The sequence below is a fragment of the Trachurus trachurus genome (genome assembly GCF_905171665.1).
Source record: "Trachurus trachurus genome assembly, chromosome: 16".
Classification (NCBI taxonomy): domain Eukaryota; kingdom Metazoa; phylum Chordata; class Actinopteri; order Carangiformes; family Carangidae; genus Trachurus; species Trachurus trachurus.
In genome coordinates, this window is record NC_139902.1 from 5,228,106 (window position 1) to 5,248,899 (window position 20,794).

General features: G+C 41.9%; 1 protein-coding gene across 1 annotated transcript in view; it reads left to right on the forward strand.

The window, feature by feature from the left end:
* thsd7ab (thrombospondin, type I, domain containing 7Ab) overlaps positions 1-20,794 on the forward strand; it is a gene marked incomplete at both ends in the record, with an annotated part of 221,581 nt that overhangs the window by 182,119 nt on the left and 18,668 nt on the right. The window contains 4 exons of the mRNA XM_083989779.1: positions 1,734-1,849; positions 3,159-3,276; positions 8,663-8,808; positions 11,845-12,019. Of these exons, the coding sequence (XP_083845905.1) occupies positions 1,734-1,849; positions 3,159-3,276; positions 8,663-8,808; positions 11,845-12,019 (555 nt within the window). The remainder of the gene's footprint in view (positions 1-1,733; positions 1,850-3,158; positions 3,277-8,662; positions 8,809-11,844; positions 12,020-20,794) is intronic.

Here is a 20,794-nt window from a genome sequence, read left to right on the forward strand (position 1 = left end):
ATTAAAGTACTTAGGGGCTATTTTGTAGATCATACAACCCCACTTTAAAAAAAAATGCTACTATCCTTTTAAGCTGCGATGATCAATATTTTCACATTAACAGTGGATCTAATAACTATGTGGTCAATTAAAGTGCTGATCCCTCAGAGACCTATCAGTCAACGCTGTGGTTTGCAGCAGCAGCAGCAGCAGCAGCTTGTTCAGGCTCATTCTCCTCCAGCCTGAAGCCTTAATGTTAATGTTTCCTGTCAGTGTGGTTTTCAGATGGAGCATGTAGCTGCTCAACAACCGGCCCAGTAACAAGAATAGGACACACACACTCCGTTAGCATCTAGCTGCCTCACATAAAGAGCATTTAGCAGCTAATCAAGCCCTGGATTTCCCTCAGGGGTCGGTAGAGACCAAAAACAGAGTAAATATTGGACTTACATTCATCAGACGGGCACAAACTCCACTTCAAATGAATGCTAATGTCGCCCTGGATCTATTGGACCTGTAAACAAATGACTAACACTTTAACCCATATTGATTTTGTTCTGCCTCAGTGAAAGAAATTCTTCTTTAACGTCGAGAGTTGTTAGTCCTGTGAATAATCACCGATGTGGTTTGATGAATCAAATCTGGACCCTGAGGACTTGTCCTGCTCCATAAACCGTCAGACCGGCAGACACAGGGATGAGCCCTCGGTGTCTCATGTGACAGCCTCACACTCACACACCTGACAATAATACCTTCAATCCCCCCCGATCTAAAATGTACAGTACATGCTCCTTCTCCTGGAGGTTTTAATCTCAAATAATACAACTAATCTTGGATTTAGCTGCACAGAGACTCATCTGGAATTGAAAAGCAAAAACAGTCAAGTTGTTCTGGTGGAATGAATAAATAAGACGCGCGCGAGGAGAGCCAGCAGCGGCGACACGCTCTCATGCCGACACATTTAAAGAGAGAGCAGAGAAGTGTTCAAACAGCGTTGCCATTTTAACTGTCACTTTTCAGACCTGAGGAGAATTTGCATTCCGACTTGCAATTTACTTAAGACTTGACTTTAGACACGTCTCAAATGACTTGAGATCTGATTTGGACTTGGCCCCCCGAAAGACTTCAAAAACAGCTCTGATGTCGGCTTTGATGAGAAATGAGCTTTTTCCTGGAGTTGCACTGATGAAGTTCAGAGCAAGTGTTCCAGCGATGACGGCGTGGCTGGATCTTCTGTGACATTTATTTTTGAGTGATTATCTGCAGAAAGTCGATGGAATTAGCGATGGAAAGTAGATGCTAATTGTTGACCGCATATTTATCCCAGCCTATCATTATGTGGAGATGTTCATTATTCAGCGGGTGAGAGTTGACAGGGCTCAAAAAGCCCCGAGCACAGCCAGTGAACAACAACAACCCCCCCCACCCCCCTCAGTGTGACTTTGGTTGACAGTCTCTGGACTACTCCTGACATGAAGGAATCAAATTCAGAAAATGCATTGACTTAATGATGCTCAGGGGCCGGAGCCACAACACTGCGGTTGCATCACTGTGTAGTAAGCCTTTATAAACAATATTACACACGCTGTGTGGCGGGGGATTGCCTGTGTTGTGTTGTTGCTGCTTCAGCCTGGCACTAACAGATCCCCGTAGTGTCGGATCAAGCTCTCGGACTTAACTTTATTTTGGCAGCTGCACGACACGAGCATTATCTGCCAGAAATGTAAATGTGCCTTGGTTTTGTTTCTCCTCAGACTGGAGCACATGTCAGCTGAGCCCTAACGCCGTGTGTGGGAGCGGCATCAAGACGCGGATGCTGGACTGCGTCCGCAGCGACGGCAAATCAGTGGATATCAAGTTCTGTGAGGAGGTGAGAGCTGCAGGAAATCCTCAGGTGTCTCGTTTGGTGCTTTTTGTTTCCTAGGCCGTTTAGTTTTTTATTACTGGCTCCCTTTGACACACGCACATAGATTTTCCTAATGACATAATCACATCAGTCATTACAGTGTATTATTGTACCCTTCCAGTGCTATTAGACCCACAGCTACATGAAATATTCAGACATTCCTGTGCAGAGATTGTTGTCGTAGCTTCAGGCAGAGTGTTTTATTCATTCATAATGTGTCTGGGCTCCTGTAATTGTAGCCGGCGGGCTGTGGCAGAGCGTCCCCACAGCTATTTAACCCTTGGCCCACTTCATCATCTGGCTCATTCACAAAAACACAGTGTCAGGATGGCATTCACAGCGGCTTCCATATTCCAACTCTGCCGGCCAGATGCCGCTCAGCTCAGACTTTTAACCCCCCCTGCCAGAGCAAGGGCTTCTGGGAATTGTAGTTCTGAGAGGTCAAGCTGCTGCCTCGCAGTGTTTGTTGCCACCACTGTTCATCAAAGACGTCAGTGACTCCATCACGTGTCATGGATTTTATACACTTGGTGTGGGTTGTCCAACAAAACCAGTCCAAGTCAGCTGCAGATTATGGCTGACGCCCGTTCCAAAAGAGTTTGTCTTTTTGAACAGTAGTTACTCTTTAAGATTTATTCAACAAAATACAAAAAAGCATACAGTACATACCCTAGATCCACTACTAATGTAAACATCTGAACATGGTCAGAAGACTGTGAGGCTCTCCTGGCTCTCTGGCCATCCAAATATTAACTCCCATAGTTACCATGCATCAGACCAAATGCCCTTAAAGCTACAGACTCCGTTTTTCTTTTATAATCCATCACTTGGTAAGAAATAATGACATTATAAAACATGAAATATCTGACATACCATTATTGTGTGTAGATAATAATAGCTCAATATATATATATATAATATATAAATATACACTATTAAGCATTAGTTAAGCTTTAAATACTGAATTCATCAGTTACAAATGTTTTACTCATCATTGATAAGCACTAACTGTATTTATAAACTTCATACTAATGAGTATTCATGCGTTATAAATGAAGAATTTAGTATTTATTAATGCTTAACTAATGCTTAATAGTGTGTACTTATTATAAAGTGTTGCCATATATATCATTATCACTTACTAATTTTAGATGCAATTAAATCATGAAATTAATTTAAAATCCATAATTTAATAAATCATGAACTGAAATGACTATGAAGTACATAAATAATGCATATGGCACTTACATTTGTTTTTCTGATTGTGCTGCAGCTGAATTTGGAGAAGAAGTGGCAGATGATCATCTCCTGCGTGGTGGAGTGTCCCGTCAACTGTCAGCTGTCAGAGTGGTCGTCCTGGTCGGACTGTTCTCAGACCTGCGGGCTGGACGGTAAGACACACAAAATTTGCACACGTAGCGACTTCCTGTCTCACTGGCAGCAGAAAGAAACTCTGTGACCCTTCACCAACACAACACCAGTTCACCTCTTCATCGAGCAAGCAGCATCCTGAAATGATGACCAGACGGAAATCCAGTTTACTGCTCTTTTTATGTACAATAATGAGATCAAATAGCAGTAAAAGCAAAAGCAAAGTGAGGAGGAGTAAAAACCAGCACTTAGGATAAAAACATCTTTACATTAAAGCTCATCTATAAATGTTTTTTTTAAGATATGAGATAAAAGATGAAGCCGAACCGGTCTGAGCTTGATCCCTTCACAGTGTTGATGGCAAATGGCCAAACAGCATCTAGTTCTAATCTTGAAAGTGTGACAGACCAAGACATCCAGTGATCCAGCCACAACCTCAGTACAAACCTCACTTACTGAAGTTCTGAATATGTCAGGATGAACTCTAGAGAAATATGTATAAAGTGGTTCCTACAACAGCAAGATTATTTCTATTTGATAAAAACTGTCTGCCTTAAACTCTTTCTCTGAGGGTTCAACAACTTTAACTAAAAGGATAAAATAGTGGGAGGCTTTATATCAAGGGTTTGAACATGTCAGATACATCTGTTATATTGTGTCATTTCACCACCATTAAACAAGCCAGTGTTGGTGCAGGTGTCCAACTGCAGGGTCACGTCCACTCAGGTTTGCATGTCATTAAGCAGATGATAATTACATAGTTAACAATGTAATTATCATCTAGGAGGAAGGAGGTATGGAGGACTGGAGTGTTATTATTGTCATTGTGATGATGATGTCAGCTGATTGTTATCGGAGTGAGAGCTGCTGTAGCTCAGACAGCTTTAGTGATGGAGAGCATATAGAAACATATATACACTGACTTTTTGTGTGTTTATTAGATGTCATATATTTTACTGCATTAGAGTTCAGTCAAGATACAAAAAAACATGATGGTTAAATCAGCTTTAAATATTTGTTGATGGTGTCTGTGCAATGAATGAAATGTGACTTTATGATGCTCAGTGATCCGAACCAGAGGATCACTGTATACAGGGTTCCTACACAAGTATGGAGAAGTATGGAGAAGTATTGAATTTGATTTTACACATTTCCAGGTCTGGAAAAGTATAGAAAATGGTATTATGCTATTGTATGAAAATATATTTATCTTAATACTTATCTGGGTTTGAAGTCATTTGGGTTAATTATTTTATATGCGCTATTGGACCTATCTCCTGGAAATTATTTGGTGACATAGTGGCATACAAATTCAGAATAATGAAAACAAACGATTTATTGCATAATTTATTTACATGATACACATCTAATTACTCAAATGTCAGAAATTATTTGTATTTTTCTTTACTGACAAGTCTGGAAATTAGGGTCTGGAAGAAGTGTGGGATTTTGAAATTTCAAATGTGTAGGAACCCTTTGTATACTGTACATGTATGCACGGATGGATTATTGAAATGCCTGAAGGGCAGAGGCCCCGGGGCCCTAAAGCCAGGGCCTCTTTAAGAGGTTAGAATGTTTTGTTGGAAAGTTACAGAGCTCAAATTACAAGTCATGATTATGTATTTGTTCTTGATTTTCATCTGAGACGTTTCATACTAAGTCAGATCAAAGGCAGTGTTGGGTTTTTTGTATTTTTCCTTCATATTGCAGCTGCACTCAGACCACACCAACTCTTCATTTAAATACAGGCGAGTTACAGAGGGAATTTAAATCAGAGCAGCAGAATAACTAACAGAACCTGCATCTCAGGGTTCCTTTGATGGTTTCCTCCTCTATTTGTATGATGTGCTGTAGTATTTAGTATAATGCCTGTGCAGATCAGTGTCAGTGTGAATCTGCTGTGGCAGGAAGCTTTGGCAGGAGTCAGACAACCTCTCTTCATCTGCAGTGTGAACTAAATACCAAAGCCCATGTGCAGTGTTTGAACTAACATCAGAACTGGAGAGTTCACCTTGAAAAATGTCACTGAGCGAGAGTCACCGAATTCCAACGAATGACAAGGCTCAGAGTCGGTCCGTGTCCCTCTTGCAACTCTTTTGGTCTGTCCCCATGTAGGAAGGTTTACATACCTGTACCCATGGCCCTATGTGTCATAATACATCTATTTATGTGTAACTGTAAAGCAGGAGGATGCAAGTAAACACATGAAGCTTCAGAGGAAGCAGGTGTGTTTGTAAGGAGTATTTTTCAGTTTTCTGTGCATGTGTGTAACTGAAGTACCACGACATGTTGTGGCTGAGATAAAAGACGTATTGGAGTCACTAAAGATGTGGCACACCTCCTGCTCCCAGTGGAGACATTTGCCCAGGAAAAAAAAAATCACCAAAGAGAAAGTGATTGCATTACATTACCATGTCGTCAAACTCTCCTGTTGACTTGTCTGTTATTTCCGCAGCTCACAGTTGATTCTGTCCCGTAACATCTTCCTGCTCCTCGGGCTGGGGGCAGGCCTTTGAAGAAGAGGCACTACAGCCAGAGTCAGTAAATCACAAAGAATAACATGCAAGTTTAAAGGGTTACGCCAACATTTTTTTTTCGTGTCTTGCCTCACTCCCGAGTCCATGACCAGCAGATAGACACCATCCTTTCGACTGTGCGTGCAGTAACGAGGGAGATAGAGCTGTATCGCCCATAATTAGCTTATCTCAAACGCTGGAAGGGCATAGGTAGTGTTAGCCTGCCTCCTACCCAATCAGAAGCTGATTTCATTTTAGCTCTAAACTCTGTAAATATATCACTTTATCGACATTTCAAACATTTTTAGGGGAGAAAGTAGCCGTTTAGATCAGCAGTGTGTCGTTAATTTGTCCTAATACCAGCTGTTTACAATTTTGTTCAGACGAATCCGGCGCTACTCAAGCTAGCCGTTGTGACCAACGCACTTCCGGTTAATTTCACAAAATAAAACACCCGTTGCCCTTTACATACAGAAAACCATGACGATAGAATTTGTGCTTTTACTTTGAAATAGGAAGCTAACCTACCCTCGATGTAGCTAGCTTGAACCAAAATAAACCGTCTTTGCTTGAACCCTCTGGTTTGACCGATCTCGTCCCGTTACCGACATTTGACCGCTCAAGATGCCTTACCGGAGAGTTTTGTCAGCTCTGGGACGAAGATCGGTCCGTTTAGAGTTGCTGAAGAGTTTCTCTGATGACTTTAGGTGGAGGCAGGCTAACACTACCTATACACTTCCAGCTAGCTAAGCTAATTAGTGGTGCACCAGCTCTGCCTGTATCTCCCTTTTTACTGCCCGCACAGTCAAAAGGATGGTGTCTATCTGCTTGTCATGGACTCGGGAGTGAGGCAAGACACGAGAAAAAATGTTGGCGTATCCCTTTAAGAATGGTTAAAGGAGCAAGAGGAGATCTCACATGACGTGTGTGTTTGTGTGTGTGTGTGTGTGGGGGGGAGACATGCTGTGGCTGGAACAGGATGTGAGGTGGTAGAGTTTGTGTGGGAAGGCTGCTGTGTGTTGTGCTGTGTGCTGCACTGTGAGCTGAGCTGATTGCTGGTCTGGCAGGGTGAGAATCAAAGTGGATATGCAACAAATGAAGGGTTGTGATTTGAGAGTGGGCTGTTAAAAACAGGTAGACAGGAGGTTGAATGTTGAAGTGTGTGTTTGTGTGTGTGTAGAGCTCTTGTGTTGGATTTTTCTTTTCTTTTTTTTTTAAAGTTAATTCATATAGCATCGATTCTGCACTTAAAACCAACAGTCCCTGAGGTCTGAGCTGCTGTGATGTATTGGATTTATTTAAAGTGAGTTTGCTGATTGATGTGGAGAAAAAAAAGGCATTTTAGTCAAGTGGACCAAGAACCAATCAAAGACGGCAGAGTGAAAGTGGCGTGTTTGAGGCTATTTAGAAAGATCCTGCTCTGTTAAGTGAAGTGCTCTTGCGCACAGTCAGATTAATTTAAAGCAGTCACAACAAACATGCGTCTGAAATGAGTTGTTTACAGAGGGAATGGATGACTGCTGTGTGCTAAACTGTAATGGTCACCGCATGTGTTCCATCTACTGTTTGCGTTTAGTTTATTATGAAGAAAACACAGCCACTTTACACCCAGTACATATTATTGAGACAGAAATCCGAACCTCTAAAGGCAGAAAACTAGTGACTTGACATCTATTAGAAACCATGCTGCTGAGGCTCAGGACTCAAGTTTCAATACTGGATGAAGACGTGGCCACAGAGCAGGTTGTTGTTGTTGATACTCCGGCTCCACTGGTGCTTGATTATTGTTATCGTTTTCATTGGTTCCCAACCTGGGGTCCGGGTCCCCCTCAGTGGGGCCTCAGAGATCTCAGGGGGTCCACAGAGCTTTGTCTGTTCTGAGGTTGTGAGGTTATCCCACTTTATTTGACGCCTATCTCTATAATGCATTATTATCATACTTATAAAGAGTTATAATGCAGTTATAGCACTGTATAACTATAGTTATAAACACTCATATGTGATCATAATGCTTTATAACAATAATCATAACAAACTATAAAGCATTTTATCATGACTTATAAAGTCAGGTGTTATAATAGAGTTATAATGCTCTACTAACAATTATAATGTATTATAATACGTTATGATTGTTAGTAACTCGCTGACAATTCCCACATCGATAATGCATTATAAATATAGTTATAATGTGTTATAATTGGCTTATAAATGTGTATAACTATCATTATAAACACTCTAAATTATCATGAGGCTTTATAACAATAAGCATAACACATCATAGAGCATTTTATAATGGCTTATAAGGTCAAGTATTACAATAGAGTTATAATGCTCTACTAACAATTATAACATATTATAACACCTGACCATAAGTCATGATAAAATGCTTTATAGTGTGTTATGATTATTGTTATAAAGCATTATGATCATTTATTTATTTATGATCGTTTTATACAGTGCTATAACTGCATTATAACTAATTATTAGTATGGTTATAATGCGTTATAGAGATAGGCGTCAAATAAAGTGTTGCCCAGTTAAGTTATATTTGTGCATACTAAAGATTTTAAATCCCAATAACACACCCAACTGGATAATCATAGCCATGTATAAAAAATACAATAGGAACAAAAACATACAACTGTTTATTTTGTACATAAAAGTTTGTATCACTTGATTCTTTTGATGCATCTGTGCAGGCAGGGCGCGGGGGCCTGCAGGGGGGGCTCCAAGGATAAAAGGTTGGGAACAAATTCAATACAGTGTAGCCATGGCAATAATAAAATGCTTGAAAGATTGTGTGAAAAAAATGTTGAGATGAAAATTTAAAAAAAGTCAAATAAATAATAAGAATACACTGATGATGTCACTTCCTGTGTGTTGCCTCCAGGTAAGATGTGGCGGCAGCGGTCGGTGGTCCAGGCGTCCCAGGGCGACGGCCGGCCCTGCCCCTCCCAGATGGAGCAGTGGAAGCCCTGCCCCGTCCGGCCCTGCTACCGCTGGCAGTACAGCCCCTGGTCCGAGTGTCGGGTGGAGGTGGGTCAATAAATCACAGCGCTACACCAGTAATCCAGCCACATTAAATATTAATAATTGCATCGACCTCTGTCAGCTACAAGGAGCGCAGCTTTGACAGGCGCCCGGCTCAGCTCGGATCAATACACACGAGAGTTTGAGCCAAAAAATGTTTTTTTGAGGGAGGGGAGAACGGAATCTCAGCATCTGGCAAAAATAATGGAGTCTTTAGTATTGATGAACAACCTCATAAAATCCATGCTCATACACTTATTTTGAGAGATGGATGGTAAAAATCAATCTAATGCACTTTTAATGCTGCAAACGAATTCCTTAGCCAAGGAATTTGGCAGCTTCTATACGTCATTGTGCATTGGGTGCCACCAGGTCAGATTGTTAAAGAAGTCCTCTGCATTGCTTTATGACGTTCAACAAAACTGCCAGAACGCGGCTGTAGGTTTACGGCGCGAGGTGGAGGAGAGCTCATTAATGAACTTACATCATCTGTCTAATGACACACAAATAATGAAGCAACCAGCGAGGGGTCTTGTTAGTGATACATAACGTCTGCATGTCCTCAAAGTTAAAATGCTTTAGATTTCAGCACTAGTTAATTGTACATTGCATGTAGTTACCATGGTAACATCAAGTTTAGTACCACAGCAGACACCAGCCGAGGAGCTGATCCATGTGTCTGTTGCAGTGCAGCCAAACAAATGACTGTTGTTTAATGAAGTCAGTAGGAGCTGTGAGTTTGATCAGATTTGATTAATTGATGGATTAATGAACTGATCCCAGTCAAGTTGAACCTGCTGATTGGTCAGTGATGTGCAGCTGCTTCTGTCTGTTTTGTAGAACTTTTCAAAAATACCAGAAAAGACAGTTTGTCTTTGTGCTTCAGAATAAAAGGTGTCAGTGCAGAACATTGGATCATTACTGTGCTTTGTATGGCAAGGCAAGGCCATTTTATTTGGATAGCCCATTTTTACAAACAGTTTGTCTCAAAGGGCTTTACATGGCATCATACGAACATCCTCTGCTCTCATCAGCTGAGGAAAAACTCCCAGAAAGCCTTTTAACAGGGAAAAATTGGAGAAACCTCAGGGTGAGCAACAGAGGAGGGGTAGCTCACCCAGGACAGGCAGATGTGCAATAGATACAGATGATGACAGAGTGTAAATGTACAGTCAGTGGTACCTGGAAAAATGCAGGAGCAGTTTTCATGAAAATCATGGGGGTAAAAACCTGAAATCAGGTCTGTCAATCATTCAAAAATATTTGATTCCAATATATTGCATGAGGGTCCATAATTAATCATGATTAATTGCACATTTTTAATTTGTTCAAAATGCAGCTTAAAGGGATATTTGAAATGTTTAATAAAGGCTGCAGGAGCTCCTGGAGGTGGTAACTCATCAACAGTAGCTGCAGAGATAACATCTGGGATTTGTAGCTGACCTTCTATTCAGAGGATGTTTTCATGACGGCTCCATCTGAGAGCGACCTGTCAGCAGAGACGTTGAGTTTCCACACGTGAGCTGATTCATTTCCAATAAACCATCTATTGAGCCAGAGGTCAAAATAACAGAATGTGTGTAAATGGCACGTCAAAAGAATCATGGTGCTTAAAGCAGTTTGCATGAAGGTGCTGTTATGGTGTTAAGTCTGACAGTCCTACTTTACAGTATGTGAGCTGCATGTTACTTACAGTAGTCAGTCTGTTTAGCCTTACAACACAAACAATAGCAGTGTCAGTGCAGCCCAACACGAGACAGCTGAGACGTGTGTTGGGCTGCAGAGACACCAGTGATAATGAGTGTGTCACCATCCAGTAGTTAATTAATGACAAGTGGTTAATCTCCAGATTTAGCTGCTCCACCCCCGCCTTTGATGTTTGGATACTGGTTTGAGAATGAAAATCAATAACAGATAGAGGCTTACAGCATCAGACTGCTGCTCTAAAGTGTCATCAGAATGTAATGCAGTTCTGCTGCAACATTAACTTCATGTTGTTTGCAGTGTGGCAGAGACTTAAACTACATGTATGATACATGTTGTTGAACTACAATTTGCTGTAACTTGCTGGTAGTTAAACTACATTCATATTTTGTACAGTGTCAAGTATTTCAACTACTTTTAGGGTCATTTTTGTAGTCTAACTACTCAATTTACAAACTACAATTTTGGCCAATGACATGAAATATTTTTTATTTAAAAAATGACCTATATTATATATATATATATTTACCATTATTGTGTTCCAGATCTCTCTTTGAAAAAAGGCATGAATCATGTCTTGACATGTCAAGCCAACGCTGCCTCTGATTGGCTGGCCCTGGCATCCTGTCATGGTTTTAAACATTGTTGTTCAAGACACACCGATCTAGAATATGTCGACCTCTTTGTATTTTTTATTACATTTTTTGTTGACTGATTTACATTTCTGATTTACAAGTCGGTATTGGGGTAGGATTTTCATTTTCTCTTTATATTACCCAACATGCCTATGGTGAACCTACAGTATGTTGACCAACAGTGTCTGCTTTTTTTCTTTTAAAAAATAAACTGAGTTGAGAGGCATACAGTGTTTCTGCTGGCATGTGAATTGTTTGTAGGCTATATTTTGTTTCATATACACCACATGATGATATATTTAACGCTGTGTTAAATTAGTATAATGAGTATTTTTCAAGTGGTTGCTAAAGCTTTTGCTAAAACTTTTTTAGCTGTAGTTTTACAAACTACGCTTGCAAAGAAGCTTCCCCAACATTGGTTGTTTGTATCATTTACATCATTATCATCGACTGTTTATTGTGAATTAGACATATTAATAATGTCTGTTATGAACTGCTGCCTCCTGAGCAGCTCCAGTGTTGGAATCTCAACATGACTTGAGGTGATTTATTCATTTAAATGACAGCTAACAATGGACCAGGATCCACTGTCCCCAAGTGACTGTAGGTTCATATAGCTCATATATCTCCCTGTCTCTACTAACTCATCCTCCTCCTTCTCCTCCTCCTTCATCCTCTTCTTTCTCTTCCTCTGTGGCGTCAGAGTGTGGTGTGTGGACACGGCATGCGCTACAGAAACCTGTCCTGCTTCGTGTCAGACGGCTCCAGCTACGGAGACGGCAGTCTGGTGGACGAGGAGCTGTGCAGCAGCCTGGAGCTCTCTGTGGACGGAGACAAGCAGATCAGACTGAAGGAGGCCTGCACCCTCCCCTGTCCAGGTAATGATGCTGCTCAGACTTGCAAAGTGCTGTCCCTACAGAGCAGAGACAGTGTTATTATAGTGGGGATGTTTCTGCAGTGGAGCCCAGTGTCTCTCCCACCCAGATGAATCATTCGTTCCTGATGAATATACAGTCTGTGATCCGATATACCGTAAATACAATTTAAAGACACTAGATACAATTCAACTCTAATTAGGGTTTGTTGTTAAAAGGTTATAGCTACAACTTTTTCATCAAAACGATGAATTCAAAAAAAAAAAACACCCACAGAACATCTAGAGGGGCGCAGAATTAAAGTATTAATTTTACAGATTTTTTTTTATATAGTATATAAATAATTGTTTCATAAATTTTGACGGGTCCAAAATATATAAATATTTACATCTGGTTGATGTCACGTGAGGCGGAGCTCAGGGGAGCCAGATGTGATAGCTCTGTGGTGAAAATGGCATCGTGCTAATGCTAATGCTAACTAATGGTTAGCCAGTACTGTAACGGTTCCAGTGCAGGCATGATGCTGCAGGTTTGTCGGGTTCGTCTGCAAGTGAGTTAGTGTGAAATGATTCAGATGTGTTTTCAGTCCGCTGTCAACGCCGCTCTATATCATAGACTGTAAAAAGAATGGACGTAGCATCCGTGACGTCACCCACTGGTTTTGGGGAGTCGTTTTTGTGACTCAAATATGGCGGCCTGAACAGCGCCATGTTGGATTTACCGGCCGAGAACCCGCCCACTGGCCTCGAAGCAGTCTGTCCACGGAGCTGCTCGGACCTGTCACTCAACATTTCCGCGCCCTAATGGGCTCTATGCACAGCTCCACCACTTCCTGAATTTAAGGCAGGTCCTTCATTTCCTGTCTTACATTATTGGACACACTGATTAATCCAGGTGTGTCTGAGTAGTCACAATGGTCAGACACACCTGGATTAATCAGTTTGTCCAATAATGTAAAACAGGAAATGAAGGACCTGCCTTAAATGCAGGAAGTGGTGGAGCTGTGCATAGAGCCCATTGGCCAGAATTTGAAACCTACTAATAGTTAGTTAAATGGTAGAGTTAAAAAAATTCACCCCCCTCAGAGTGTGTGCGGGGGTAGAAACTATCGGTTGAGACCAAAATACATTCTGACACCAGGCTTTTAACGTGTTTATTGAGGATGTAAAGTCGGCGATTTTAACATGGGGGTCTATGGAGAATGCTCCCTTCTGGTACCAGCCCCCAGAGGAAGCCGAGGGGATTGCAGTTTTTTGAACGCGGAAGTGAGCTTCACTTCTCAGACCGACAACTGCCCCCTTGCTCCCTACAGGCGTTACCTGGCAACCAGTATAATTGAAGGTTGGAGCGAGTGTGAGTGCGACATCTACTGCCCATTTTTTCAATTGTAGGCTACTTAAAAAATACTCAAACAGCCATGTCACAAACAACAGTAAACATAGAGACTGTGTGTTGTTGACCTGAGCTCTGGAGGTCGGCGTCATCGCTCGTTAAAAACAAAAGTCATAAGTAAAGAATACATGAACCAGATTTCAGCTCCCAGGTTCAACCAGGAGAACAGGGACGACATCACGCTGCTCGGCACCGGCACAGCCCACAGTCAGCGCTTTGATTTGGCGTGTATCACAAAGCGGCCACTGAAGAAATACTTTAGTCACAAGTTGGATGATATTATCTCTAACCACTTCCACTCAGTGTCTGTTGATGAGCTGTACAATCAGAGGCAGGAGCTCACCTGAAGGCGGAATAAATGGACTACATTATGGCAGATGGTTTCTGTAGCTATTTCAATTAAATTCACTGGAAGCTCCTGTATTTCATCGCCTGTGGCAACTCAGACAGCGCTCCACTCTCCTGTTCCTGTTCCAGGGGAGTAAGTAGTCTAAATCATGACCGGCCGTCCTCTCTGCAGTCTTCCAGCAGATTTGTGTTCTTCACTGGTTCACATTCTTCCACATTTCCCTGCAGTTTGCCTGGTTATCTGTCCACAGTTTAACATGGAGCAGCTGAGGTGCTGCAGACACTTCTTCTCACCTCACAGTGAGAGAAGTAAAAACACTCAGTGGCGGAAAGACGATCCGTGGCGGGGCCTGAAGACCAGCAAGCGTCTCGCGAGTTGTGTTTGTCCAAGCTCCCGACCAAGCCAGAGGCGCCGCCGCCAGGAAGCCTTTCTCCGTTTCATGTGGAACGCACAGATTATTTGGACCACCTGCTCTTTCAGTGGAAATAGACTGAGAGGAGAATCCAGATGAAAGCTCTGACCCCCACAATTCAATTTATTCCATTTGTACAGTGAAGAAACACAGAAGCGGAGTGATTAAAACACACGCACGCACAGACAAAACGGAGATAAAACAACCGAAAAAAGGCTGCAATCAATAACATGTGTGGGTGAGATAACAGAGACCCCTAGGGCTTTTTAAAAAACACACACACACAGGATGGCGAGCGGAGACACAACCTCGCTGAATCCCAATCTGCTCGGCTGCAGATGACAATAAAGTGCAGAGTCGTTGCAGCTTCCATCTGAAAGGAGATGCTGATTAAGAGGAGAACAGACTGAGGAGGTGTTTCTCACTCTTGATTGTAGCCGTGACTCATGTGAAAAGTGCGCGCAGCAGACTCTGTGTAAGGCTGTTAATGTGGCACATTTCAGCACAAAGCCAATTCAAAGTGATTTACATATTGCATAAAAGCTTTGAATAAGAAATGCAGTTTAATACACTAAAAACACAACATAAAAGGAGAAAAAGGCTGAGTTATAAACCTCAAAAGCACTGAAGCCTCAGTAGATGATTACACACTAACTGTAGCTACATGAATGAGGCGAACACATTGTCTCTGCCTCACAGTTTGTAGTTGTTTTGTCTTGAAGCAGGAATCCTGTGAAAGGATATTTAATATGTACTTTCTTCTACATACATTATATGCTGCTAAAGGGCCGTGGCTAACGCTAACAGGTCCCTGGGAAAATAAAGTCGCCTTTCTTCACCGGTTAATGATCCATGCAGGCCACATAAAGAAGAGGCATTGCTTTTGTGTTGCAGTGTGGAGCCGGTGTTATGAAGACTCTTATTTCATGACAGCGTGAATCTGTGGAGCTGCTGGTTGTGTTTACATACAAGCTCTTTTCATTTTGAACAAGAAGTCGGTGACAAAAGCTTTAAGGATGGCGGCCGGGCGTCCACAGACCGGACACAGAGCAGGACAGATGGTCTCCCACTCTCTCTGACCCCACCTGTGTGTCCAGGGGATGCCAGGGATTTTGGCCCCCACGAAACAGGATTCTTAAAGGGAGGAGGGTGAAAAATGTTGATGCTGTTTTACATAAAACGTAAAATTTTAATGATATTTTTGACTATCGGTCTCAACAACATGAACATCCAGAACTTGCCACCACTAATTCATGTTGATGAGCCACTAACAAAACCACCATCTCACTTTTGCTTCCCTCTGCTCTCTTTCTTTTTGACTTCCTGGTTGATTTTTGAGGCATATTTTTTAATTGGACGCCCTCCTGTGCTCCTTATTCACAGCCTGTGTGTAGGACTGAACCATTTTACATAAATAGAGAGAGGATCCGTGTGACAAGTGTTTCCAAAAAAAATAATGTTTAGTGTTACCACTAAAAATATATTTGGGATTATAAATTAATAACTTATAATCATATTCATCACATATTTTTTCTCAGTATTGTAATTTCATTAGGGGCCTCTCTGGGCCCCTAGAATCTTCCTCCTTATTCTCCCCTTTTGATTCAAATCAAATCAAATAGCCTTTATTGTCATTGACAAGTGCAATGAAATTTGTGGTGCCACATCCATTCCAGGGCTAAAACAGACTAAAACAAGCTAAAAAGGACAACCTCAATGACACACATGTATACTCATACAAGAAAAAAAAAAAAGTCATCCAGTTATTAAAAATCAGTATTATAATAAAACCTGTAGGGATAAATAGATATTGCTGTGGTTAATAAGTCTGATGGCCCAGGGGTAGAAGCTATTTCTGTGTCTGTTGTCAGACACAGAACATGTGTATTGTCAATACACAACTATAAGGCAACAAAGTGCAAATTGCATCCAACCAGAGTGCATATGCAGTATAATAAATAGCATACATACATTAAGTGTAAGGAGATGATATATAAATGAGATATAAATGTCTTTTTCTATACAGATCTGCTGTATACAGTAATGCAATGATACACATTAGTACAGTTAAAGTTACAGCCTGTGTCACTGCAAAATGTAATATCACATAATGAAATGCTGTCTGTGTTATCATTGCTACCGTAGACAGGAAGTTATAAACCCAGATAAACACACAGCAGCCATACACTCATCATGTTCCCTGCAGCCTCCAGACTCTTTAGATGCTGTAGACCAGTAAACATGAGAAGCCTGACGGCCCTGCTGGGAGCACCGATGCTCACTAACTGAACAATCACTGCTCAGGTTAGGCTTTTAGCAATCAGTGAACTGACGGTAGCTCTCGGTCTAACACGTGTCTTGTGCCAACTAAACTATTTACATGTTACTGTGAGCAGACTCGGATAAAGTGTGAAAATAAAAAAAAATAAAAGCCCCAAAACAAACCCAGAGTGATGCCTGGTGCCATGTGGTGGATGCTTCCACCCAGAGCTTGTTAGTGTTGCCATGTGTGCTCACATTTTCAGCATGAGTAGCCCCAGTGGGAAACAAACCCTCCAACCTGGCAGCGCTGCTCCACACTCGACCTGCACAGGAAGGTGTTTGCTTTATTTCGGTGAGTGATTAGGTCTCTTAGCACAGTCTTAATGCTGAGCTGGACATCTGTTGTGATTTACCTGATATGTGACCACCAATACAAAGAAAATCCTGTTTAGGTATTACACAGCACGGTTTTATTTAATTACTCTAAGCCCTTTTAAGGTTTATTGTAGTCTGGTAAGCAACGTAAACAAACAGTCCGGCAGGTTGGGTCTAACGTTACTTCTGCTCTCTCAGCGTAAAACAATAGGATTTTTAAAAGCCGGCTGCCAGGCCTCGTCTGTCTCCCTCCGTCCTTGGCGGATGGTTCCACACGGCGAGTCCACCTTCAAAAACATCACTCCTCACACTCTGGAGACCACTGAGCTCTCCGCCTCCTTAAAGTCTCAATCTATAACATTTTCATACCAGGCTCTTTGTTTAGCCGCCGTGTGTGTCATTGACTGGAGTGATTCAGCAGAACTGACATTCTTTATTTACCTGAGCTGCAGAGAGAATTCTGCTTTTAATTCTTTTTTTCTGTCAGTTTTTATATGATTTACATTCAGGATGACATAAAAATAAGTATTGCTACTTAAAAACAGGAACTGAGAGCACCAGTGTAGTGATTATATTCAAATCTCCCAGGTACTTTATCCAGTGTTTGTTCACAGCTCCTCTTGTGTTTGTTCAAGCCGCCCACAAAACTCTGACACTATTTGAATAACAACAGTTGAGGACGGGGGGTCTGGTGTTCAGATTACCTGCAGCCCACTTACAGGATTGCCCTCTGCAAAGAGGGGCGGGCTGATCACTTGGCAAAAAACAAAAGTTTTTTTTTAACAACAGATTTCTCTGTGGTCTCTCTCTCCTCCGTAATCAGCTTTCTACTGCTGGAGTTTATCAGTGAAAATGCTGCCGAGGCTCCAGGGGAGAGGAAGCTTCCTCTGAGCTGACGAGACAGGAAACAATCAAATGATAAATTGTCCAGCTCTCAGGAGACTGACTGTGTTCCAGGTCAATGTTTAATTGAGGTTTAAACAGAGACATGTTTTTTTCTTTGTGCTGAAGAGTTAATGTCGACATAAATAAACAAAAATAGTTTAAGAGGATAGTTCAACATTTTGGCACATTGGCCCATTGCCATGATCCCTATAGTCATAGCAGTAGGTTTGTTACCTTTAATTGTCGGTGCAAGCTAGTTTTAGAACGGTGGAGCAGAGCCGCAAGCTGCTCAGAGCTACGCTACGGAGGCTAATGGGATTTCTTGGTTTCCATCATCAAACTCATCAAATACACAGTCCAACAACTCCACAACGATCTGGTGGACAAGTTGTTTTCGAGGTAAATTCAGAGACTGTTTGCCGGAAAACTGCCCCTGACAGGAACGCGTGTCTTGAACGCTGTTTTGCATGAATTTACCTCTCAAACAACTCCATCTCATAACATTCTGTTATTATCTCATACTGTAGCGTGGTGAATGTGCAGGTCACAACTTGTCCACCAGAGCGTTTTGGAGTTGTTGGATTGTATATTTGATGACTTTGATGAGGGAAACTAAGAAATCCCATTAGCCTCTGTAGCGTAGCTCTGAGCAGCTCGCAGCTCTGCTCCGCCGATCTAAAAATAGCTTGCACCAAGGTGCTGTTAACCGTTAAAGGTAACGAACCTACTGCTATGACTACAATATAGGGGATTATGGTAATGAGCCAATTTGCCAAAATGTTGAACTATCCCTTAAAAAAATGTTTTTTAAGATTTTGCAACAGCAAATGTCTCTTAAATAAGAACTGGTATAAATGTATAATAGTTTCAGGCTGGTTATAACAGAGGCCTGGTGAAGTATTTGTGAACACTGTCTTAGTGTCATGACTTCATCTCCACAGTGTTGTTGGCCTCGGTACCACAGGTGTTCAGACTGATGGATCCTCTCAGCAGCACTAATCACCACTGCAGCCGTCATCAGTACAAAATGTGAGACAGGAGACGCAGCCTGTGGACCGAGCTTTGATTGACAGGTGGTGTCTCGGTACTGCAGCACAAAAAAAACAGAAAAAAAAACAGCACAATATCATCTTAGCACCAAGGATGTCAACCCCCCCTTCTGAAAAAAAAAAAACACCTCACAGATGGGATTATCACTTCAAAGCTGGGTCTGATGAGTTGTTGTCAGGTTTTGTGACGGAGGCTCGTCAGCTGCTGCGGTTTGATGTAGCTTCACAGAGCGGAGCAGACAGGTGAGCTCTGCCCTGCAGCTGCTGGACTCTGTCCACCAGGTCGGTTAACTGCCCCTCCTCCCACCACCACCACATCACAAGATCACGCTCCTCCGATACCCGCTGCACATGCACAAGTGGACACGAGTGTCTCCTGTGGATAAACACACGGCAAACCTGCATTATAAACAATAAGAGGCTCAATTTACTGTGTGATTTGGCTCCATAACAAGAGTGCGTTTTCACACTGCGCCGCTTAAGTAGCAACGTGTTATTTCAAGCGTTAGCGGTCCCTTAAGGGAGAATTATTCTTCTTTGCTTTTCCCCCCCAAAACAATGAAATACAAATGCGGAGTTCATTTCCAGAGCGCTTTGTATCTATTTTAGTTCAGCGCCGGTCGTTCAGTATTCAATATCTCTCAAATATAGAGGAGGTCCTTTTTTTTCCAACAGCACCGTTTGAATTCATTTTATAGTTTTAGAGTGTGTGGCATGTGTTTCCACTGGCAGATTTCTCATTTTGGGGAAAAAAAAAAAAAAAAAAAACTCATCAGATGTCTGCTGGTCCCTGAGATGGAAAACACTGAGAAACGCTGCCCTAGATAACAAGTCAGTCCAACCCCTTTTGCCAAACTGCAGGAGCGCTGGAGTATCAAACAGCAATCAGAAGCTCAGACTGTTTTCTGTGCAGGGAGGTGGTGTAGTGTGATTTGGGAGGAAATTCAAGGGCTGTTTGTGCAGGGCCGGGGACAGCTTGGGAATTCTGGCAGGTTGCATACACTCACACACACACACACACATACATATATACCCACACACACACACTTTCATGCACTGCCACCCTTGACCTGTGTTCTATTTCCCCTGCTGTTTGATGAGCCGCAGTTGTCAGCTGTGATCAAAACCAACCCACCCTGCATCTCCAACTTACACCTTCCTCCTCCCGAAACTCTTCAAAGCCTCCCAACCATCATGCCATGTGATATGTAAATAGTAAAAACACACACTCTGTATGCATCTCTGCTGCCGAGCACAAACATCTCACCCACAGCCAACTGTTGTCACCCACAGATAAATAGGTAAATAGGTAAAACATTGGAGAGCTGATTTCCACCATGAATAATGAATGGCATAAACACTTATTTCACAGTCAGATAAAAAGCAGAGTGAAAAGACGAAGGTGGCATAAGAGATGGAGGTTAAAACAGAATAAGTAACAGCTGAAATAAAGCCATCTTGTCTAGTAGATGTGAATTCTGAGATAATCCTGATCCCCGATGGCAAAAAACCTGGTCACCTTTTAGTCTTGAACTCCGGGGCCAGAAGGGCCACCCTGCCTGAGGATCTGAGGCTGCACACTGACTCGCAGGAAATTAAAAGATTTGTGATACGGCTCCAGGCCAGGACTCAACGATTCCTCACAGGTCGTTGGTCAGTTATTTCAAAAAGCTTCCAGAGTGAGCGGGCACCAGCTGAAGGGACATCATCATTTGGCTCCGATGGTTTTATTCATAGGTCCTTTAATTAGACCGTGCTGTGGTTGGACTGGTAATTGATCATTTCAGTAGTAGTAACACACCTGAGCCTGACTGCAGACTTGAGACAGAATAAAACTCAGACCTGTGCTTTTCTTTGAGTTCATTTTAATTTTACTTTAGTGAGTGATCGTTAACTCTCATTATTTTGAAATTACCTTTTGGCGTTTTTGTCGATGTTAAGCTGCGTCTGAGTATCTGCTGCGTCAATGTTTAATTATTAATTTAAAATAGATTTTCATAGAAAAATTATAATGTTATTTCTGAGAGTTAAATTCACTTGTTGTTGTTTTGTAA